This window comes from Pezoporus occidentalis, unplaced genomic scaffold, assembly GCF_034315485.1.
Source record: "Pezoporus occidentalis ecotype Australia unplaced genomic scaffold, CSIRO_AGI_Poc_V1 ctg252, whole genome shotgun sequence".
Taxonomy (NCBI): Eukaryota; Metazoa; Chordata; class Aves; order Psittaciformes; family Psittacidae; genus Pezoporus; species Pezoporus occidentalis.
Window position 1 is genome coordinate 207,140 of NW_026914416.1, and position 23,287 is coordinate 230,426.

Sequence of the window (23,287 nt, forward strand, 5' to 3'; positions counted from 1 at the left end):
GTGTACTGTAGTAAAATCCATGTGTGTGGATTTTGCTCCTTTGAAAGTGGGCTTGAGACTTGGTTAGGGAAAAGGCCAATGCTTCTTGAGCAACTCAGACTTCTGCATCCTGTAAGTCACCCTGAGCACTCTGCTAGAGAAGCAGAACTGCCCTGGTAAGGACACAGGTGTTGGAAATTGGAAAACAGCGTGGGCTTACTCTCTGAAATGCTGCTGACCTGGTGGAGGCATAGCCTACAAACAAAATGGCAATGGGACCCAGAAGAGAATTGTGTCAGGGCCACATTTGTCTCTCAGTCCCCCTTTTTTCTACATTTCTGTAGACTGTATGTCTTGTTCCCTGCTGGTACCATGGAATTTTCTTTCTTTTTTGAAAAAATATTGTCTAATCTGGAGTCTCGAGTTGAGGGTTTGTTTTAAACAGCTCTGAATGATTTGTTGAGTTTGATATGAAGCAATGTGAAGTTTTCTAATTATGGAACACTTACATGTGCTGATACCCATGGCAAAACATGTACTTCCTCTGGAAATCACCTTCATCTTTTATGTGCAAATTACTATCTTGTTAGGTGTCTTAAGACAGTGCAGTTGCATTTCCCCCTGAAGTTAGATAAATCAAGGGGAAAAAACAGAGCTTTAATTTGTTGAACCTCTCTGGTAGTCTGTACTCCTAGGATTATCCAAGCTGTAAGGATGGGACAGATGTAAGGAAGGGCACAGTCAGGCAACTGAGCAAGAGGACTGAGAGTGATGGGAGTACTGGGGTACCCCTGCTCATATCAAGACCTCGGCAGCCATATGGCTGTGCCACATGAGGGGCCACGTGGGTTTTGTTACAGTACAGTGTGTTCCCTGGGTGTCAGTGTGCTGGTGTAAAACATATCACTAGCTGCTGAGATCTAAGCAAAGGGACAAAGACCAGATAGCCTTGGTACAGTTGTGTAGATAGCTACAAAACTCACTGAAGGGGAAGTGTTCCTATGTGGTGAGGCAGAAGATGGGTGTGAAAGCAGACAGAACGGGAAGTGAAAGAGCTACAGTTACTCTCTTAGGCTTTCCCCACTAGTCTGAGGTGTGCAGGTGCATGTTGCACAAGCAAAGCTATTTTCTTATTTAAAAAAAAACCTCCATAGATACATTTTTTAATATTTCACGTGCACTGATATTTCCAATAATAGCCCTGAAAATAGACAGTAAAATAGAGTTAACTGCTTGAGGACATGTTTTCTTTTTCAGCCACTGCAGTGTTCTCTATGGTATTGCTCTCTGAATTCCCTTCATATTAACTTAGCTGTTATGTATGGCTTTAGGCTTCACGTTTTAGTAGATGAAATAGGCTTCATCTGTGAAATGAAGATGCTGAGGTTATAAATAGTATGACTGTTTTGTTTTTATGTTCTCAAAGTTCTGTCATTAAGACAGCTCACTGTAAAGTAAATACTACAAGGGTTTTACATCACGGAATCAGAAAGTATCACATCATAATGAGACTGTAGCATGTCTGTGAGTTGCTAATGAGTTGACAGCAAAGCTGAATGCAGTTTTCATTTGCTGCCTTGTTTACAGAAGGCATATGTACTTTGGCTGCCTACACTGACACAAGGTCCTGAGCCAGTGAAATTTACTCCAGATGAAGACTGATCTGCCCATCCTGTGTGCTTGGCAGAGCTTTCCTTAGGTAAAGCTAGCTCAAGCTGAAAGATAAACTGGTCAAGAAAATTAGACTTGTCTTAATGGTCTATTGCATGTGACATAAAATACATGTAGTTGAAAATGTTTTTTAGAGATTCTTATTCCTGTTTTCCCATGATTCTCAGACAAAATATATTCATAGAATCACAGAATGCTTTGTGTTGAAAGGGACCTTAAAGATCATCCGGTTCCAGCCCCCTGCCATGGGCAGGGACACCTTCCACTAGAGCAGGTTGCTCAAATCCCGTCCAGTCTTAGATGCTGTTTTTCTCTAGCACTTATATGAGAAGTTGAGCTATTTTGTGACTTATCTTTTACCATTCATATAATCATCTTTGCTTATGATACTGTTCTTGCCTAATAAGGTATTTCACGAAGGCTTTGGAGTGTGACAGCTAGTTGCTGCTTATAGCAGGAACGAAGGGAAAGTTTCACTAGAGCTGTTGGCCCAAGGGACTTAATGCTTATAATACATCTGTATATGCAGTGAGTAGGGAAAACACCTACAACTGCTAATTTGTGCTGCTACTACTGCCTCAGCAGAATACTGTCTATTTTATCTGTTTTCACTAGAAAGTAGCCTAGTATTTAATGGAGGTGATTTTTTTTATGATCTGACAAAATATCTGTGCACCCTGTCTTTGGCTTCTCATGAGATGCTGTACATGCTGGTGAACAGCAGCCTTGTTATGCAGTAACTGAAGAGTATTGATGAGTAGGTTTTCTCTCCCATTAACAGTGATAGAGAGCTTGTACCTAATACAATTTCTAGGATGCAGCTCTGAAAATTTTGGGGCAGCCATCCCAAAATAATTTCATTAAGGAGTGCCTGCTGACTGATGAGGAAATAATACTAGGAGGGCCTATAATATCTGAAAATGAAAAAGTTCTCAGAGGAAAGGGGTAGTATATTGAGCCTGTCTGACAGCAGGGGCAAAGGGACATATGCAGAGCTAAAATTCCCCATCTGCCTTCTCAGGGTAGTGAAGTTGTGATAAAGGTGTTCGGAGCCCATCGTGGCTATTATCTGACATATCTGCCCGTAGCAAATGCATCTTTAAACAGGGCTCTTGCTGTGCCTTTGAGAGATGCCTGTCTGCTGCTGTGAGATGCACTGGTGCTGCCAGTGGGTGGAAGTGAGATGTTTTTCATTGTACTTCTCCAGGATGGTGTGGCAAAAAACCACAGAGCAGGATCTGGGTATGTGCTCCCCAACTTGAGGTTACTCTTCTGTGCACATACTGTTTGGCTTTAGCCAGGAAACCTAGCTGGTAAATTAATCTGCCTCACACATGTAGCTTAATAGCTTTTCACCAACAGGGTCAAACTAATCCTTTCTTTTAGTCTCAGATTTTCCCTGCAGCACCGTGGAATTAGTACATGTGATAGGTACCAATATTTGCATGGTATCAAAAACCCAAGAGATGAAAAAAAAAAACTAAACCAGTTATTGAATGCCTCAGTTTTAATTAAGGAGACCTATGATGTTGGCTTTTGGTGTAATCTGTCCTCAAGTCTCCCTTTGGGATTCAGTAGCCCAGGCGCAACACCAAAAATTCATATACACCCCAGTTCAAAAAGGAGCGTTAATCTATCAGAAGCGTGGTAGCAGTTTTAATCCCATGTTTGTTGTTTTTTTTTTTTCTTTAGGGCACCATTCTTCTGCCTGGCAACAGAGTAATTGAGCATCCCTGCAATGAAGAAAGCCCAGGAAAATTCCTTTTTGAAGTTGTTCCAGGTAGGGTATTCTACTCCATGTAGAAAGTCGTAGCAGTTTTGTTCTTAGTGACAAATGACCGTGTCTGTTCTGCCAAAACAGAAGCTGAAAGTGATTAATGATTCCATTTAAGGGGAAAAAAGCCCTGGTTAGTTTGTTAATAGTTTCAGATTTTTTTTTCATTCACCTCCAGGCAGCATAGGGAAAGGATGTGTTTTTTAATTGTCAGTTTAAAGCATAATTGTTCCCAGCAAGGGGTTGCACCACTGAGTGGCATAGCAACAATGCAAGTGTATTTGGTAATTATTTTAGGTTATACTAGGCGCTATGCAGTAGTGTCCCTGGTGGTAACAAAGGGATCCACAACCTAGCAGCAACAGCTTCCCAGTGTGGCATGTTGACTTGATAGCATCAGTACTGTCACTTAAGAATGCTTCCTGGTCACTGTGGTTTGATAAACAGATTTTACCAGCAAGCAGTGCTGCTTTGAAACTCTGAACTTGGTTTTAGTTGGGTATTTTTCCCTTGGAGTAGATTTGTCTAAAGAATATTACACTGTCAACGTAGTGGTACTCCTGACTGTCGATTGCTTAAATGATTTGCTGACCTTTACTGTCGTGGACTTCTGGTGGGCAGACTGTTTAGGAGACTGGTTGACAGAGACACTTGAGAGGCAAAGAAGTTCAGGAAGGCTGGACATCCTTCAAGAAGGAAATCTTAAAGGCACAGGAGCAGTATGTCCTTGAGTGCCGAAAAACAAGGTGGTGGGAAGACTACTGGCGTGGCTGCACAGAGAGCTCTGTCTGGAACTTGAGATGAATAAAAGAGTTTAAGTCTTTTGGCCTCTGTTTTTAATAGTAACACAAATTGTTCTCAAGGTACATAGCCCACCGAGCTGTAAGAGAGAGCAGAATGAAGCCCCCATGATCCGAGGAGAAGTGATTAGTGCCTTACTACACCACTTAGACGCACACAAGTCTATGGGGCTGGATGGGATCCATCCAAGACTACCAGAGGGAGTCTGGGGCAACAACCTCAAGTTGCACCAGGGAGGGTTTAGGTTGGAAAAATTTCCACACCAAAAGGATTATCAAGCACTAGAACAGGCTGCTCAGGGAAGTGGTCAAGTCACCATCCCTGGATGTATCTAAAAGGTGTAGATTAGGGAACATTGTTTAGTGGCAGTTGTGAGGTTAATGGTTGGACTCTAAGGTCTTTTCCGACTTAATGGTTCACTGTTTCAGCATCTGGTTAGCCCACTGTTTATTCAATATATTCTTTTAATCCCTGTATTACTTTTCAATTTACTCCCACAATGGCTATTTAAAAGGGTAAATAGAGGATGTTTGTTAAAACTCATCACCTTGTTCTTACTTTTAAACCTTCTCTATGTCAAGGCATAAATGTAGTTGTCTTGACTGATATGCAGAGATTGTGGTATGTTGTACAAGTGTAAGAAATATGAAGTAGATTTCAAAGCTAAGGAGGATGGTCACTCACTGGAATTTGCAGATGCAGCTCAGTACAGTGCAGCTTAATTTTTTCTTTTTATACATGGCAAAGAATTTAATTATGAAAGCTGTGTGTAGTAAGGGACTAGTATGCAAAGAAAGCCAACATGGTGTCTGTGAGGTTTGCTCAACATTCACCCCAGCTTGAATCAATCACATTTTAAAAAGTTTCTCAATGTGGTCTGTATCTTTTTCATATGTTCTAAATATTGAAAGAAACCTATTATTAACATTGGAAGTCTGGGCTTGGCTAAAATCTTGTTTTCATTCTTTTCAATTGAAAAAGTGCCTTCCTCTTAACCCCCCCCCCCCCCCCCCCAAACATGTGGAATGCTTTCTGACCTAAAATTTCCAGAAAAAATGGGGCTTCTGATCGGTCATTTCATAAATTAATCCTGTGTTTCTTCTGGATGTTGTAGATAGCAAAGAAAGAAGCTGACCTTCTGTAGTTGTAGCAGTAGGGTCCATGCCCTATGGCAGGGGGTGTGGAGGGGTAAGATCAGCAGAAAGGTACGCTGGCACTGATTTCAGGGATGGTGGTCTCCTTCTCACAGACATGACCATGGGAAAAGCAGCTTTAGTTTCTGCTGCGGGTTAAACTAGGAGGTGCTGCTGAGAAAGTGCACAAAACAAGGGTGTTCTTATCTCGAAAGGGCTGGGATGCTGCCACATCACATGTGAAGACATTGATATAATAGATTTTGCCGAAGCTGGTGCTCTGTAAGTGCTGATTCATGAGACACCTTAGTATGCCTGATAATGCTCACCCTGAGTGTGCTTATTATACTTCTGGTCTATGTGAATTTGGCATTAAGTGTGGCGTATTTAACCGCAGGTCTGGGATTCATGTGTGGTGCAGACATGAAAACCTTCCTATGCAAGCATGCAGGTGGCTATATGGCACCAGAGGGTCACTGCCTGCATAGGACCTGCCACAACTGAGCTGCAGAAAGCTCCCTCGGGTACTGCTTGTAATCTTCCCTAATTCTGGCTGATAACAGGATAGTAGGAAATGGTGGTGGAATAAGGCTTGAATAGTCAAACGTTTACGTTATGAAGGCAGGACCTTCTGTCCGTGTTCAAGCACCTTCCTCAAAGATCATTCATTTTCTGTGTATGATGCTATCCCAAACATCACTGATGCCTGTAGGATGCGTACAGCACATTTGGAGAGATCAGACCACGCTTGGCTGCAGAAACAGTACCTGGGTGTTGCCTAAATTTGAGAAAGCCTCCAGACAATGCAGTGTTTCACCTTGGTTTTGAGTTACCAGTGGACTGTCAAGTCTCAAACACCATCTGTGTTGCTTCTGCTCCCATATTTGGATTGTGTATTGCTGGTTTTCAAAGTGTCAGCACCTCCGACTCCATTTGCTTCTAGCCTGAGCCTTTATGTGCCAAGCCTGACTGGGGTCATCCTTCATGTACAGGTTGAAAAGCCTAGGGTGGCATAGCTGGGAGTACCAGCTGGTGAACTGATGGGCAATGCTGATGGAAGAGCACGATCACTCTTGTGATTTCCAAAAATATTTGTGATGCTATCTTTCTGTACACTCGAATTAAAAAAGTAGTTTGCAATTACTGTTTGGGCTGCCTTCAGTGTTTATCTGGAGCCTTCCTGAGAATCAGGAAGGGTGCATTGTTTAGCTTATTCGTGAATTCTGAGTATGGGGTTTTGAATGTGTGTAGGATAGCACTGGTGCATGCAGCTATAGTGACTTCATATTGGAATAATTTTCCTTTTGAGATGATTTGCTAAGGCCTCATGACAAAAAGAAGTTTTTGGGAAATCGGATAGGACGTTTCATGCCACAGCACTGGTCTTTGAGGGATGAAATTAAAACTGAGTCTCAGGCTGACGGGAGGTATGAGAGTACCTATAGAAGTGTTGTCAGCTGTATGTTAAGCAAAGATGAAGTGAGCTTTGCCAGCATCATGTCACTGTTGCTTCTCAAGACAAGTATTGTCAGCCTTTTTTAATGGAGCTGTTTGTCATCTGTATCCTCTTAGTGACTCAGTATAAAAGTTTTATAGGCTGACAGCCACAAAACTGAGCTCACTGAGTGCAATAGAGAAAAATTTATGCTTTGGGTGGGAAGGGACCTTTAAAGATAGTCTAGTAATTGTATATTGTGGCCAAGGTTCTGTTTAGCCTTTGTTAGCTTGCATATGAGAAAATAGCTATATAGCAAAGGATCTATTTGCAGGGGTTGTTTTTCATTTTGTCATTTTGAATGAACATTGTGTTAAATATATGGTACTGAAGCTCGTGCTGCTCTTTGATTCTGCTTTCCATGTATTAAAAATTGAAGTAACTAGTTATAATCAAAAAGGCAGTAGTGACAAGTCCTCTTTTTGTCCGTCAGGTCTGTAGGCGGCATGAAAGCTTGTGTGCGTTTGTTTATTGGTAATACATGCAAATTATTTTGAGAATGTACGTGGGAGTAGGTTTATACTATGAAACTAATTCTCTGTACGCAGCCATCTCTGAAGATGAATGAAAGAAATGTGTGGGGAGACAAGTATCTTGCAGCTTTGATGCTGTAATTAAAATACAGATGCCTTTAATTTGCATTTTGAAAACATTCTGTTCATTCCTTAACTTGTGGCATGGTTTAATACTTAAAATTGTTCCTTTTCTCTTTTGCTGTGCTGACGAAGTTAAGTTACAGGAGTGAAACTGTCTTCTGTACACCATGAGGCCCATGTCACACTTTTGTGCGGGACTCTTTTTGTAGCGGAGTCAGTGCGACCATGAGGTGATGTCTGTGGTTATTAACAGCTTCTCTTGCACTCGGAGGCATTTTTTTGTACTCAACAGAAACCAAAAGAGAGTTTAAATAAATATCTTTTTTAATGAGGAGTATACACATACAGCAAAGTTTGTCAGTAGGTTTGTTCAAGTGACTGTTTTATTTGCTGACTGTTAGCTAGTTTTATTTAGAAGATAAAATCTCATTCTATGTATTTGTTCTGTTCTAAAGGAAACATGATATTTTTATATTGATATGCAGGTGTAATGGAGGAGGATGCTTGTGTTCACACTGAACTAATGGGGTGACCTAGCTGTGTTTTTGTGACCTAAACATCACCTGTAGGAATGGAGGTGCAGAACAGAGGCACGTGAAAGCATTGTACTTTGCATGTGTGGTGGTTTGTAGATAGGGGACTTGATTCTTGCTTCAGTTGAGTTTCTTCACCTCATTTGCACCAGGAGGAGCTGAGCACAAAGATGGGGAAGCTCAGACTCATCCATTATTTACACACAAGTCTTAAATGCCTTTTTGGAGTCCCTTGGACTTTCCAGGGATTGCTACATGAAGGTATTTTGGACAAAGGCAGTGTTGGAAGGAGAAGGCTGCAGCTTTCCCAAGGATGTCAGGATGCTTGTAGGGGCTCCCAGAATTTGAAACCTCATCTCCTGGTGCACTCAGGAAACACCATCAGATCAGAATAATCTGGGATTATGTAGGTAATTGCCTAGAAGAGATCATGGTTATTGAATGGGCAAGGGAATATTCTTCATAGTTGACTGGACTTTGATGCTCAAAACTAAACTGTTCATACTGCTACCTCCCCATCTGCTGTTATTTGAGATTCTTATACAGTGTCTGATTTCCTGCTCTGTGAGAGTGATAAGTAATTTTATAGTTTGGCCTCATAGGTAAGAAGCCAGATCTCCACTCTAGTGGTGATCACATTCAGCACCTCAATGTTATTGAATCCTATATTATTTAGCCCTTGTGCTGTATTACATGCAGATTTCATAAGAAAATAGCACTGAAGGTGAGTTTACTTACAAGACCATGTTTGCTGGCAAATGATCTCTTTGCATGCTGTGTTCTAAGGCACGAGTTGTCCTAGAGATGGTGATGAAGATTCCTCCCCCCCCGGTTTCTTGGAGTTGATCGGTTGCATGAGTGTTCATATTTAGTTAATACTGTTTAAAATAAAACACACTTTTCCAAATGTTGATCTTTGACATTCCTTGTGGAATCTTTTGCTTGGAAGCGTTGTATATCTGTGCTGTACTTTTCACCGCTGGCAAAGTATCATAGCCTGGCATGTATATCTGTCTGTGTGGGTGAATTTGTACTTCGGTAATACTGAGTTACCAGAGTCTGTTCATCCCTCTAAAAGCATTCTTGGTGCAGCCTCATGTTATGTGTCTGCAGTTTAAGGCATGGTTTCATTCTTAGGGTTTATTCAGACCATTAGGAAGTAACTGTAACATTTCAGGGAAGTTACTTGTAGTCCCTGCTGCTGTTTTTCTCTGCACTTGTGTGTCTGATGATTTCTTGTGTTTATGGCTCCTGGGCTATCTCCCTTCCCATCAGGGAACATGAGATTGTTCTTGAGTAATGGATGGTGAATACTGCAGAAAGCAGGAATTACCTTCAGCACTGTACACTTCCGTTTGTTTAAGGTCCGTTTGTCAGGCCTGAGAGCTGAAGTCAGGAGAACAAAACCAAACATACTTCTGAGGAAAATCCCACAATTTTTGTTCTGGTTTAATGAGTGCTCTCTGTGCATGCTTGTTTTCTATAAGTATATCTTTTCAGACAGCAGTTTCTCAGTGATGCTACTCAATGGAACTGTTGGTTCTTATTGTGGTACTAACTGAAATCAGGCCAAACGAATTGCTGCAGTGAGACAGCTTGCTTCTGCTTCTTCAAGCAGAAGTACAGGATATAATTCAAAACATGACAGGTACTTAGAATACCTGAGCTACCTTCTCGAATGCTTCAGCTGCAAAGGATATGAAACAAAAGCAGTTTCACTCCACTGCTGTGTACAAGCCTGTCTCAGGACTTAGTTTTGATACTCCAGCAGTCTTCAATGATACTGTTTGAACATTTGGCTGCCTTTGCATCACAGCTTTTCCTGTAAGAATTATTTTCAGGGAATTTAGAAGCCTGCAGTAGGTTTTACAAATTGACATTAGAAAAATGATGCCCAGGGCTGTTGAGGAGTGTGCCCTGTGAAGGACTTATTATATTGAAGGACTTGAGTTGTTGCTCTTCACAGCATGTTTGAATCTCATTTTTCTGGCATGAAATTCTGATGTTCTGCTCTCTCAAAGCAGTGGGCAATATTTCATCAGGTTTCTAGGTTGGCTTTATGGACTTGTGAAGCCTTTGACTACACAACATTTCCCAACAGCCCATGGCTTTATTAGGGAATCTCTGCAATGCAGTGAAACATTAGTTCCCAGGACTTTGAAAATGTTAGAATTTTTTTTTTTCATTTGGCAGGAAAAAAAAAAGAAAAAGGTGTCCACTGGCTTTTTTATTTCTTTGTGTCTTCATTTGCCGTACCATATGGCAAATGAAGTTTCCTACATATTAACTGAAATGAAAAATTTCCTATATATTAACTTCTGGTAGGAAGCAAGAGGTGGGTTTGAGGAAGGATAATAAAACTATTTTGTTTCTCCTGCTGCAATAGGCTTTCACTCCTCAAAGCTAAATTATATTTTTAGTTCCAAAGGTCAGTGTTATTTCATTTCTGCAGGATAGCTGTCTTATGTTTGAGTCAGCCTGGATTTGTTTATGTCTGTGTGCCTATGGCGGAGAGTCAGGAGGGATCTTTTTTGCATATATGTATGTCACACTGATTTCATTGTCAGTTAACAGGTTCTTTAGACTCCAAGCATGTAGTGAAGATATATGTCTGCTAGTGTGTTGTAAAGTTATTAAAAACTCTTCAGTTCCCTGTTGATACACAGTGCTTTAGCAGATTAAGCCCTTTGAGACTTCCACCGTCAGTTCTCAAATATCTGAAATAGGAAGGCCGCACTAGGTGATAATTCTTGTCACCTTCTCATTGGCAGTGGTTTTAATTGAGGGTCCGTGAAAGCAAGGAAATGTGGATTTGGCAAGTTCACTTAGGTTTTTTCCCTAAGTGAAACAAGTAAGACAAAACAGGAATTACAGGTAAATCTTTTCTTTTGTGTAACAATTTTCTTTGTAGTGCTCCCATGTAGCTTAACAGGTTGGATACTGGATAGTTACTGTAACTTCTATTTCGATATTCTGCTGATAACAATACTTTGAGGTCCTAGAAGTCACATGACAGCAGGGCTTCTGTGGGATGGGGAAAGTTGGACTCTGCAGAGAGGCACCAAATGGGGCAGATGATTATGTGACATGTTTGTCTGTGACTGATGTAACTCAACATGATGTTTTGAGAATGGAAATGTTTCAGAAGGTTTTGAGCCCTGTTGTTTTGAAGTAGAACTGCTTGTTTTCTGTAAGGATGTAGCCATACGAGAAAGAAGGGCAAGAGTTTCCTGCTTTATCTTTTCAGGAGTAATTGCCGTGTCCAAGGTGAGGATACACCCACATGTACAGCAAGTAGCTTTCCCTGAAGTCTTAGCAGCATGTCAGGGACACAGTGCGCTAAACAAATTCACTTCTTGTGACTTCTGGAGAAAATTGTTTGTGTATTAAGAGGTTTCCTACCCTGCTGCAAAAAATGCCTTTCCGTAGGGCACGTGCACACACGCCCAAGCATTGAAGTACTCTCTCCACCTTTACTGTCATGCAGATGCTTGATGTTCCCTTCACTATGAGCATGGCTAGCACAAAATTGATTCCCTTTTCCCCCATGATCTAAACCCCAAAAACAAAGCATTAAAGCAGTCAGCTGCTTTGACTTGTTTCCTGTGCTGAATTCCTATCTCATCCTGGTGTGACCCTGGTGGATTTAATTGGTGCTGCCACAAAGATGAATGCCTCCCTCTGTATGTGCTGACAGCCAGCAGTGCCTCTTCATTAGTTGTTAGGAGTACAGGACCTCAAGGGCGTTGCTGATACTGCCGACTGAAGTAATTGTCCCTCTGATATCTTCTGGAGGGAGCAGGCAGGCTGTTTAATCAAACGGGCACCAGCATTACTGTGCATAGGTATTGTATCTCTGTGTGATGGTGCATTGTGCCAATACAGCTTTGAGCGCTGTTCATTTCCTATTGAAGTTCTCCTGAACACATTGCCATCCTTATTAACAGAGTGATTTCTCAAAAATGTATTTGGTGGGGAGCCTTCTCTCTGCATGTAGACATATTGGCACACTTTGTCTTACTGTTGTCCTTCAAAGAAACTTGTAACAACTCTAAACTGCTTTCTTTTTAAGTGACCCTTGAAAATGCCTGGACTCAGTGAGCCAGAGAAATGAAGCTGGCTGAAGCTGTGTTGCTTGTTTCTCACAAGGTTAATGGTGAGGGCTCAGTGGGAATGAACTCTTTTCCATCTCGAGCAGCAGTTCTCATGATGCACAAATATTTGACGTGCTCATAATAGGTTTGTCCCCTTCATAGATTTTAGAAAAACAAAACCCAAATCATTCCCAGTCTTAGATCCTGGTGCAATAAGATGGCAGGTCATGCCACCAAGCTGTTGTGCTGGCACCGTAACATTTGCTAATTTCAAGCTCAGTTCCTTTCAGGTCAGTGCATGCAATATCCCTCTTAAGCATGCTTTTTTTTTTTTTCTTTCTGTGCCTTTGTTGTCATGGCTACTGAGCAACACCTGGGAAAGGCACCAAGCTCAGGATACCTGCTCTGTGTTCCAGTTCCAGCAGCGTCTCCTTCCATGACATTGTACCAGATACTACCTCTCTGTGCCTTCATGTCCACATGTTTAATTGAGACAGCATCTGCATCCTTGTGAGAAGTACAAGCCTTGCATATTAATGATGCTAAGGAAATGTCAATCTTAACTAGTGATAGTCAGCAAGAAGTTTTTAAAACCTTTATACTGAGGGAATACACTGGAATTGTGACACACACCTGCAGTGATATGAGTAGTTTTGCCTCCTCTCTTTCATATGGAAGATACCCTCGTTATATCACATCTCTTTAAAGAGCAAGATTGGTATGACTCAGTCTTGGGCTACTAAAGAACTACCAGAAAATGTCCTGTGTATCCTGCAAGGGGAGATGGACACCATTTCCCTTTCAGAAGATGCAGTCCCTTTTGTAGTAGAAGTCCAGCACTTCTATTTAACATACAAGAGCCTGTAATAGCTGTTTTAAACATAATTTCTTTATCTATGAATGTTTATATATTTTTTATTTTTTTTATTATTAATCTGGTAGAAATTGCATCAGTTTAGGCCATCTGCTTTTAAAGATGGAGGAATTAAATCTAGATGCAAGCACTATTTAAAAGAAAAATTAAAAAAAAGCCATTTCTAAGTATGTTCTCTGGGGTATGCAGCATGTGCTGGTAACTTAAGTCCTTTCTATCTTTGTGAAGGAGTGCAGATTACAGACCAGAAGTGAGTGTGTTTATATTAGCTGTAATAGTGCTTGCTTTTTTGAACGCTATTTCCCAGTTATGATCTGTTTTGAAGAGAGGTGACAGATTAAGAACATCTGAAAACTCCTAAACCCATTTGTTTTCTGTAGCTTGTATAATGAAAAAGTTGGGGCATGGATTGTTCCCACCCTATTTTAAATGCCACCAGCTGTAATCATAACAGTGATGATTTTTTTTCTTCACCTCAGCACTGGAGCTTGACTGTGTTGGCAAATGGCTTTAGTAGTGACAGACATGCAGAGATAGTTTCCACAAAGCCAGGTTACTGGAACGAGAGTTTGTTGCTCTGACAATTTTTGATAGTCATTTGGGGAGTAAATGGGGTGGGAGGAGAAGCACTATTGGCTTTTTCCATTGGTCTGTTAAGCTGTGAGGAATTTTCTGACCTTTGATAGTGCACTGTGCTGAAAATAAATCGCACCAGCTACAGTAAGGTCTTCATTCATGTTTGTGTTATACGCTTTAACTATGCGCTATGGACACACCATTTTGTTTGTCACTACGGAATCAGGCAGTTGATACGCTTGGCATTGTCTGGTGTATAAATACAAACTGTGTCTCAAAAAAGTAAAGTGCCTTTTATCTTCCTAACTACAATAGCACTTTGAATGGCATCCCTGACAATTACTGACTTCATGTATGTCCCTCTAGTGGCGACATCAAGAAGTCCAGTCAGGGCTTCAGTTCTTCATTTCATGCCAGCAGTATCCTTGGCATATCATGAAGCGCAGCTTGAAACTTCGATTCCCAAACGAGTTCTGTGAGGTGGGGAGACAGTACGAGGAAAAATCGGAGGCGATGGTAATTCAAGCTTTTTGAGAAAAGATTTTCCTAAAAATCCATATTCATGGAATCATAAAATGGTTTGGGTTCAAAAGGACTTTAAGATCATCTAGTTCCAACCCCCCTGCCATGGGGTTGCTGTCATTATTTTGATGAATTGTGATAATGATTACTTTGCTGTCTGCCTCTGCTCACAAATTGGTGATCCATCATCTTTAGTCAACATGGAAAGTTTTACGATAAGATGATGTTTTTATTACAGTTTCCTGTGTGCACTTTGTGTATGTCAGTTGTTAAATGGTTATCTGTACTTGATTACAAGAAATAATGAAAATAGCATTGTAGGAAGAAGCGAGACAGAAATATTATGGAGGGATGCTGTGAAGTGTAGACATTCAAGATACTGTTATCCGTGGGGTGTTCTGTGGTACAGATGTCTGCCAGTCTTCTGTGATAATGAAATTTTAATTGTCAGCAGTAACCTCTGCAGGTGAAAAAAGTAAATCAATTAAAACACCTACTTCCTCTGTCAAATAGCTGGTAGTATCCCACTTAAAATGGCAGGAAAGACAGAGAGTAGGCGACTTGCCTGAAGCTGTCTGGGAAGCTGGTGTCTGAGTCTGAAGGCAGATCTCACCTGCTTGGTGCACCAAAAAAACTGTGCCTTCAGTGTGGGAGGCCAAAATATGCAGGCCTGTGAAGCCCTCTCATCTCTGAAATAATGGGGAAATGTAAGGTCTATTTGGATTGAAGGGTGGTTTAGCCAAGCATTCCCAAAATACGGTACTTCCTAGTTCCTAGGTCATCTGACTAGAAATTGGATTGTTTTCCTAAGGTTTACAGATCTGAAGGCAGGATATGCTTTGTTTTTTCTCATGTGCTTGGGTGTTGCTGCCTGACCTAATCGTGCACCCTGTGACTGTGGCAGTAAGAGGCTCAAAAGGCCTTTGCTCTTCACCCAGTCCTTCTGCAGGATCTTTCACCTTCTCTCTTTTCTGTTACTGGTGCTAGTAGGGGAACGTTGATTGTTATTTAAATAAAGTATCATCTTTCTCCTTTATTTTTTTTCAGCCATGCATTAGAGGAATGGGACAAAACATTTTAAGTTCATTGTGAGTGTAAGGACCTCGCTTGTCTTTGTTTCTTCAGCACAGACAGGAGTCAAATTTAAGGCTGAAAAGCAGAATTTCTACCTCATTTCTGCCGGTTTCACAGTTATACCATGGTATTGATTCTATGATTCAACATGGTAAAAGCTGGGCTAGCCTGACTCCTTCCCTTTGACAGGAAAGGAAAACCTTTCTGTGTCATGTGAATGTCTTCACCCAGGGAGACGTATCTCATCTCATGGAATTGTAGCTTTATTGCTGCCTCTGGAGATGGAAACCTCTGCTAATTGAATTGCATATCTTTTATAAAGCTAATGGGCATAACTGGTTATGAAATGTTGATCTTCTGTGCTGTGTTTCAGATCCCTGCTATATTCATAAATTTAGTGGCTATATTTATAATGTAGTGGCTAGTTGTTACTTTCTGGAAAAAATAACAGGGTAGCACGTGTGATTGATGTATGTTTGTGAAGCGATGGCTTCAAACTGCAAGTGCAAGGTTGACTGTCAGATATTAATGGAGCTGGTCTACAATTTCAGTGGTGATTAGTGAAGGAAAAATACCAAGGAGCAGTGCTTGATGTTCTGTTGGCTTCTGCTGCAGACCAGACAGTCTCTTCTGTGGCAGGAGAAGGGCTGCTGCTCTGGGTGGAAACAAGTTGCAAATCTGGCTCCATGGTGTGTGTTTCAGGTGGCACATAAATCACAGAATCATAGAATAGTTAGGGTTGTGAAAGGACCTTAAGATCATCTATTTCCAACCCCCCTGCCATCGGCAGGGATGCCTCACACTAGACCGTGTCACCCAAGGCCCCGTCTAGCCTAGCCTTGAACACTGCCAGGGATGGATCATTAACTTCTTTGGGAAACCTGTTCCAGTGCCTCACCACTCTCACAGTAAAGAACTTCTTCCTTATATCTAACCTGAACTTCGCCTGTTTAAGTTAGCAACAGGACAAGGGGGAATTGGTGCTACAATCCCTGATGAAGAGTCCCTCTTGAGCATCCTTATAGGCCCCCTTCAGATACTGGAAGGCTGCTATGAGGTCTCCATGCAGCCTTCTCTTCTCCAGGCTGAACAGCCCCAACTTTCTCAGCCTGTCTTCATATGGGAGGTGCTCCAGTCCCCTGATCATCCTCGTGGCCTCCTCTGGATTTGCTCCAACGGCTCCATGTCAACAATTCCATGTCTGGGGGCAGCCTGCCCTTTTGTCCACGCATGGCTGTGTGCAGCCAAGGCTGGCAGGGGGATCCTCTCTGCAAAGGGCTTCTTTCAGGGCAACTATGGAAAATGTGACAGCCTTGTCAGCCAGTTTGCTGTATGCCAATATGGAGGAGGGAGAAGGAATACACCCAGGAAAGGGTGATCTTTGCGGCTTGCCAACTGTAGTGTTGCAGCTATGGGGTCTGGGGGAAAGACGCCATCTGCTACCATTTGGCATGACTTGGCTGTGAGAGCACAAGAGGGCATCATTGTTCTCAGCCTTAGTGGAATGAGCTGGCAGCATGCCAGCTGGGCTGCTGTCTTCTGCAAGAGATGGGAGTGGGAGGGATGTGATGGTAAAACAGCAACTGTGTCTCTGCCTTGCATGTTGCGGTGGTGTGAATGCTGGGGGAGAGGGTCAAGGGCACTTTTGGACACTGCATGCCTCTCTGCTTCTGTGTGGTGAAAGGGCATACTTCACCAGGGTGAGTGGGTCTAGCAAGGGGCTCCCAGACTGTGATGGAATAACGTGCCTGTCAAGGACAATAGCACTGTTAAAGTTCTTAGTAATGTTAGAGGGGTAATAACAGGGGGTTTACATAGGCTGATGGGAGAATGAGCTGGCTCAGTGGAGACCTCGCTGAGCTTGGATAAGCATCCCCAAACAAGATTAGCTATACTAGGGGCTGGTTTCCTTAAGAAGGGCAGGACACCTGCAGCTTTATGCCTTTCAGTTTGTATTGTGGCTTACTGTTACCTCTAAGTGTAGACCTCACTTTCCAGGGACAAAGATAGCAGGGGCTTCAGGAAAAACTTCAGATAAACTGCCTAAAGCACCATGTACAGAGAACAAAATACTAGCATCTCAGCTATGGCAATAAAATAGCACAGAGGTGGGAGAGCACACTTTTAGCAGCAGGCAAGACAAACAGTAAATCTGTAATTCTATCATTAAGGTATGAGAGGCAATAATAGTTGGAGCTAAGGAGAATGAATAATGGAATTAAACAGTGGGCTACCAAAAATTTATATAAAGGGGAGTGGCTTTGTGTCAGGGGAACATGAAATAATTTGGGTCAAGACCTTGTTATTCCCTTGTCAATAGAAAGTCAATTTAAGCTATGGTACAGGCAAAAGAACAGTTGTACTATAACACTTGTTCATGCAAGGCATGCATGCATGTGCATGCTGTCTGTCCATTTGCAGTATTGCAGAGGAGCACTTCCGAAATGGTGTAAGAGAATCCAAGCAGGGAGATCAGCCGGCCGTATGTAACGTGCCTGTGATGAATAAAAGCATGTTTAGCTTCCATCTGTTCTGTTTTGGATGATGCTGATAGAAGGGTCATGGTTTTGGCAGTGACGGATATTTGAAACCATTGCCATTTTTAGCTGTTCCCAAATTTTTCTCATTCTGTTTATTGGATCCCTATTTTCCTTTTTGACATGTATGGCCAGATACACTGCAGGTGGTGATTTGCTGCAAGTGTTTAGATAAAGTGAGTCCTTGCTGTGTCTCCTTCTACCACTGCTGCACTCGATACAAAAATTATAGGGAATGGATATCATTAAGAATATGTTTTGGCATGTTCCAGATAACTATAATTTTGCTTTTCTGGACATATATGCATGATTACTTTATAGTTTATGAAATATGACTAGGGTGTGAGTGTAGCTTAAAACTAATAACAAACTTAGTTGTGCAACTACAGTGCAAGAAATGGATTACTTGCCAAGCACAGTATTTTATATGATTACTGAAATGTAAACTTTCTTTTTTTTTATTTTTTTTTAATACACAATTAAAAAAAGGCATTGAGGAGTGTTTTTACATAATTCGGCTTTCATTAAAAATAGAAATGTGTTGTGGACTTGCAAAACGGTGCAATTGTGCAACACACAATTATAGCACTCAGTAGTTCTTCCGGGAAGATGGCAAGAGATCAGTAGCACAGACATAGGAGAGCCTGAGATGCTACTTTTGCAAGTTGTCATTATGGTGGGAGCTGGGCCCATGGTCAGACATGCCCCTCCAGAAGTTTGTTCTGTCTCTAGAGGAGATCCATGTGGATTGAAGAGCAGTATTTTGCCATAAATGATTGCAAATCCATTTATTGTAGTTCCATATTATTAATCTTTGTGAATTTTTGTAATACCTAACTGGCCTTTATTTAAAATGCTGTAATTGCTTTGTTAGACTTCAGTGCACTAAAATCCATTTAAAGAATCTGCAAAGGCTTTGTACATGTCAGTCTTTTTAAAGCCACACAGATTTGCAGAGAAGTGGCCTTTCTTAATGGTGCTATAGTAGGTCTATGTTGATTTGTAGTGTTTCGAGTATAGCTTTGTCCATATATGCAGATGATGAGAGAAGAAAAATGTGAAAGTCATTTTCCACTTTAAAGTGCTTTTGTTCTCTTGGGACTCCTACACACCCCAGTGATAAATCCACAATTCAGGTTATATTTAGCAGAGAGTGTTGACACTGGAGCTGGGATAACTGAAATTTATGTTTTTGGAGTACCATTATGTACTGCTGGATCTGCAGCTGTGTTTTTAATGCATCAGCTCGCTTTTAATTCCTCTTCTGTTTTAACAGCATAAGCTATGTATCCACATGTTATTTAAAATAAATAGACAGTGGTCCCCTAGAAATGCCCTGAAGATTCAGTCATGTTCGTAAGTTGCCCTGTGCCAGCAAAAGCTGGGGAAAAGTTTTAATAATGCTTTTATTCCATATTAATTAAATGTCTGACTGGTGACACTGTTACTCAATAGATTCAATTACTGTGAAAAGATCTGTCATCCAGAGATGCCCATCAGTAATTACTAGTGCCAGATGGCACATGTGATGCCCCTTCAGTGTTAGCCATTGGTTGAATCCCTGTGTCTGAAATAGGCAGTGATGCATAATGTTTTTCCAAAGGTGTTTTGTGCATCTTGTTCTATATGTGAAATCGAGACAAGTCTAATGTTACCAAGTTACATGGATTTGAACTTAAAACTCATTTTAATTGCTTACCACCCTCATTCCTTGATGTTTTTTTGATTATTGTTTCAATATTAACATTGTTATTATTTTCTGAAACAGGTAATTCATGCAGTTCAGAGCCCAACTAAAATCTCTACCAAATCATTTTGACAATTTCAGCCTTGATGTAGCTGAGACCATCCTTGGAGGTTGGTTGTACTTAACCTGTTTCTGAAGAGAATAAGTAAAGATTAAATACTGTGCTTAGCTCTTTATCTTACCCTTGCCTCCTTCAGTGGCATAACTTGCTGCAAAGAAATATAATCAAGGCCTTGTACAGCCCTGCTGCTCAGTTCAATTCATGTTCTCTCTATCAGTAATGTGAAAATTGCTTTTTGTGAATTGATGGTGAGATCAGTGTTACGTGGAGCGTGTGGCAGTTCTTTTAGTGCTCTCTTTGCTAATTTATGTACTTAAGTGATGAATCTTGGCCAGCTCTTAAACAAAATGAGGTTTAAATCTAGGCTGGATTTTTGTGCGTCTGAAGCAGTGGTGCCTGACCTCTGACTGTGCTCCGCAGTGATATTTTGTTCTGTAGTATGACAAATAATCCCTCTCCTAATTTCTGATAATAAACAGGCATACTGAGTAGTTCGTCTATGCTTAAACTCACTGTAAATACAGATCAGCTTCTCCAAATCCATTTACTCCTCCTGCTGAGTTGGGTGATGAAGTAGTAAATGGAGACCTTTCAAATGTAAAGACCTTGTAAACAAGGTGAACTCTGCCCTGATACAGTGCCAGGCAATTAGCTGAGAGCACCACTTGTTTGCTGCTGCTTCCAATTTACTTCAGATTTTGTATCCTGTGGCAGCAAGCAGTGATATTGTAGCCAGGCCCTTGGCTGTTCCTGTACTCGGTGACTTTTTCTAGCTCTTTCTTTGTCCAGCTAAGGGAAAGAATTGCAATGCCCTTTTCATCCCTGATGAGCCTTTACTTCCTCTCTCCTACATCTTCCTGCCTTGGAGCTAGCTATGGTCTCTGAGAGCTGGCAGTGCCTGTCCTGTTCTTGTCACTCTATGTCCCTGTTACCCTTTGCAAACCACTCTGTTCTTACTGACCAAAGACGTCATGCAGACTCACAAAAAAAGCTTGATTCTGAAAGTCTCTTGCAATGGGGGCACATGGCAGAACTTTCATTGCCAGGGCCAGTTATAGTGTCAGCATGTGCAAACTCTGATACCCTTAAGAGTCCATTAGTTTTCAGGGAGACCTTAACTATCAAGGAAATTTTATGAGCCGTGCAACTATAAGGTTAATAAAGTTAATGTTTCATTGTTACTGCCTGTGATGTAGTGTACTGGGTAATGCAAGCAAAGTGTATGTCAGTGCTGCCCTCTGCAGCCTCCCGTTTATGGTGACCACAGCAGTCGTGGGGAGTTTTAAGGCAGCCCTCCCCAAGTAAGGTTGGAAAGCTACCTATGCCCTGCAAAGGCATATTAATGCTCCTTCTGCCCTCACCCTGCTAAAGTGCTTTTTGCCTGCAGGCTATTGCACACCCCCGTCAGCCATTGTTGCTAAGCAAGCCAGACTTTTCAAGTTTTCATGGGATGCTCTAAGCCTTAGCCTATGTTGATCATGCTCCCAACATCAGTGTAGACATATGCAGCAAAGCTTGTGGGCTTGTGGAGTGACTTGGTGTGTGGTGGGTATGGTGAGTAGGTACTCTCACACACAGGCACAGCTGTGTTTTACTCCCTATTCATCTCCATCCAATTTGCATGTTTTGTGTCTGTTACCAGCTTTGGCATGTAAGAGAAGATCTATTGCCTTATAGATGGCATTTTTTGAAGAGTAGAGTTCTTTGCTTGGAAAAAAAAAGTATTTGGGGAAAATTAGTATGATATCCTTAGTAAAATTTGTTAATTTGTTTGGACTGTGCATTTGGATGATGTTTTGAAGAAGAGGTTGGATTTCTGTGTGTTTTTCACAGCAGTAATTTTTAGTGGGCTGAAGATGAGTGGTTGGATCTGTTGAGATGTCTTCTGGATCTTTTCAAAGTTATTTTCCTGCTCTAGCTTTGTTTCTGGATTGCATAATCCAGTCTATTTAATTAATTCAATGTCTTGCATGAGCAAAGAACATGGTATTCTGTTACCATATACTCTTGGTCACCTCGATTGTATTTGCTGGTGTGCATAGTTACAGTGCATGTTTGTCCTACTCAACTTAATCTACCTCATTCAGATACAGATGCTCTTCCTCAAAGTTGAAAGTTTTGTGGTTAGACTTATTTACAGTGTCTAAGTGAATTGAAGTCATCCTGTATTTTCTTCATTATAAGGAGAGAATTTGGCCTCAGTGTAATTCAATTTAAACTTATGCCACCAATGTAGTTAACTTCCTACCAAATTACGTGAAGTCTCATGGTTGTGTGCATGATGGCTTGGAAGAACTGAGCCAAGCCTTGACTTTCAAGTTGGGGAATTCAGTTTTCACCCGTCTGGCAGCTCCTCACTGCATATTTCTCAGCAAAGCCCTATTCTTGACTTTATTATTGTCATTTTTTCCTGTGTGACTATTTTATGTCCAGAAATTAAACATGAGCAATGACTGTCTTTTCGGGAAGCCAGTAGGGAAACTCCAGAGATGTGTTAAATTTAGTAAGCTGAAATGATCAAGTTGTGGAGCTTGGAGAACCAACGCAGGATGCTGACTGTGATTTTTGATATTGATTTATTGTCTGATTTGTGAGCAATGCCAAGCTGGCAGAGGCAGAGAAACATGTCTTTTGTTAGCCAAAATAGAACCATGATGCTGTGTGCTGGAAAGAAAAAAGAGATTGATCCCATATATTATCAGTTGTGTAAAAAAAACAAACAAAAAAAAACAAACAAACAAACAAACAAAAAAAAAAACTTGGTATATCTTGGCTCTTCCAGTGGTTTACTTACCAAGGTGAATCATCCCATTAAGAAGTCTCCATTGAGTATGAAGGAGCCTGAACAGATGGAGGCTTTTTCATGGGCATCCTTAGATGTTGTATCAGGTCCTGGAAGCAAAACTGGCAAAAAATAAAGGCAATGAGTGCTTAACAGAATTTCTCACTAGTATAATCTCAAAGCTGACAAGTTATGACAGGCAGCAGGTGAAAGTATACTTGAGAATAGATTGTTTTGTTTCTCCCCTGACAGGCATATAAATCTGTCTTCAAATAATATATATATAAATTACAAGAAGAGAAAATAAATCTGTAAACAATTTCTTCAATTTGCATTGAAATTACAAATTACTTTCTATCCATGTATTTGTGCAAGCAAAATTTTCATATGTGAATGTAAGTTTTAGGTTTCAGTGTTCTGCTTGCTTTCTCCTTGCTTGATATATATGTGTGTGTGTGTATATATATATATATATATTATATTCCTGTTGCTTTCCTAGTAGGCATTTGTACTTCACAATGCTTTCTATGCTGTCTTGTAATTAAAAAGAACAGCTTAGTGATACCATGGTAATGATACCATAGGTGTCTTGTTCTCCAGGGTTACTTGAAAATTGGAGAGCATTTGAGGTAGTATAGGACCTGCTGGAACCATTTTATGTGAACAAATAGGGTTTAAAAACCCCTCAGTTCTGGGTGCTAGACAGAAGTTTGTGTTTGGCAGGCGAGAGGTATAAGGACAAATTAATCGCTATGTACAAGAAAAAAATCAAGATAATCAGAAAAAGCCCACCTCTGTGGAAGGTGCCAGTAGTTCAGCCATATAGCAGATGGAAGTAGTTAATATAACATAAATAAAAGAATTGGAAAACATAGAAGAAATTATAGAATTAGATGGTATTAAAATGGATTCTTGAAAATCATACATATAAGTGCTGTAAGCCCTCTAAATTAATTGAAATTATTTTTCTATGTGCACATGTATTTATAGGCTGAACTGTCCTGTTGTATTGTGAACAGTAGTAAACCAGAAAATTAG

The 23,287-nt window shown here is 40.9% G+C and overlaps 1 protein-coding gene across 4 annotated transcripts in view; it reads left to right on the forward strand.

Moving 5' to 3' along the window:
- ARHGAP24 (Rho GTPase activating protein 24) overlaps positions 1-23,287 on the forward strand; it is a 208,951-nt gene that overhangs the window by 73,961 nt on the left and 111,703 nt on the right. For 3 of the 4 annotated variants that reach the window (XM_062623418.1, XM_062623419.1, XM_062623420.1), the window contains one exon: positions 3,343-3,430. In XM_062623418.1, coding sequence (XP_062479402.1) covers positions 3,343-3,430 — 88 coding nt within the window. Of the gene's footprint in view, positions 1-3,342; positions 3,431-10,838; positions 10,857-23,287 lie in introns of those variants that run through there. The other variant, XM_062623425.1, reaches the window with a different exon arrangement.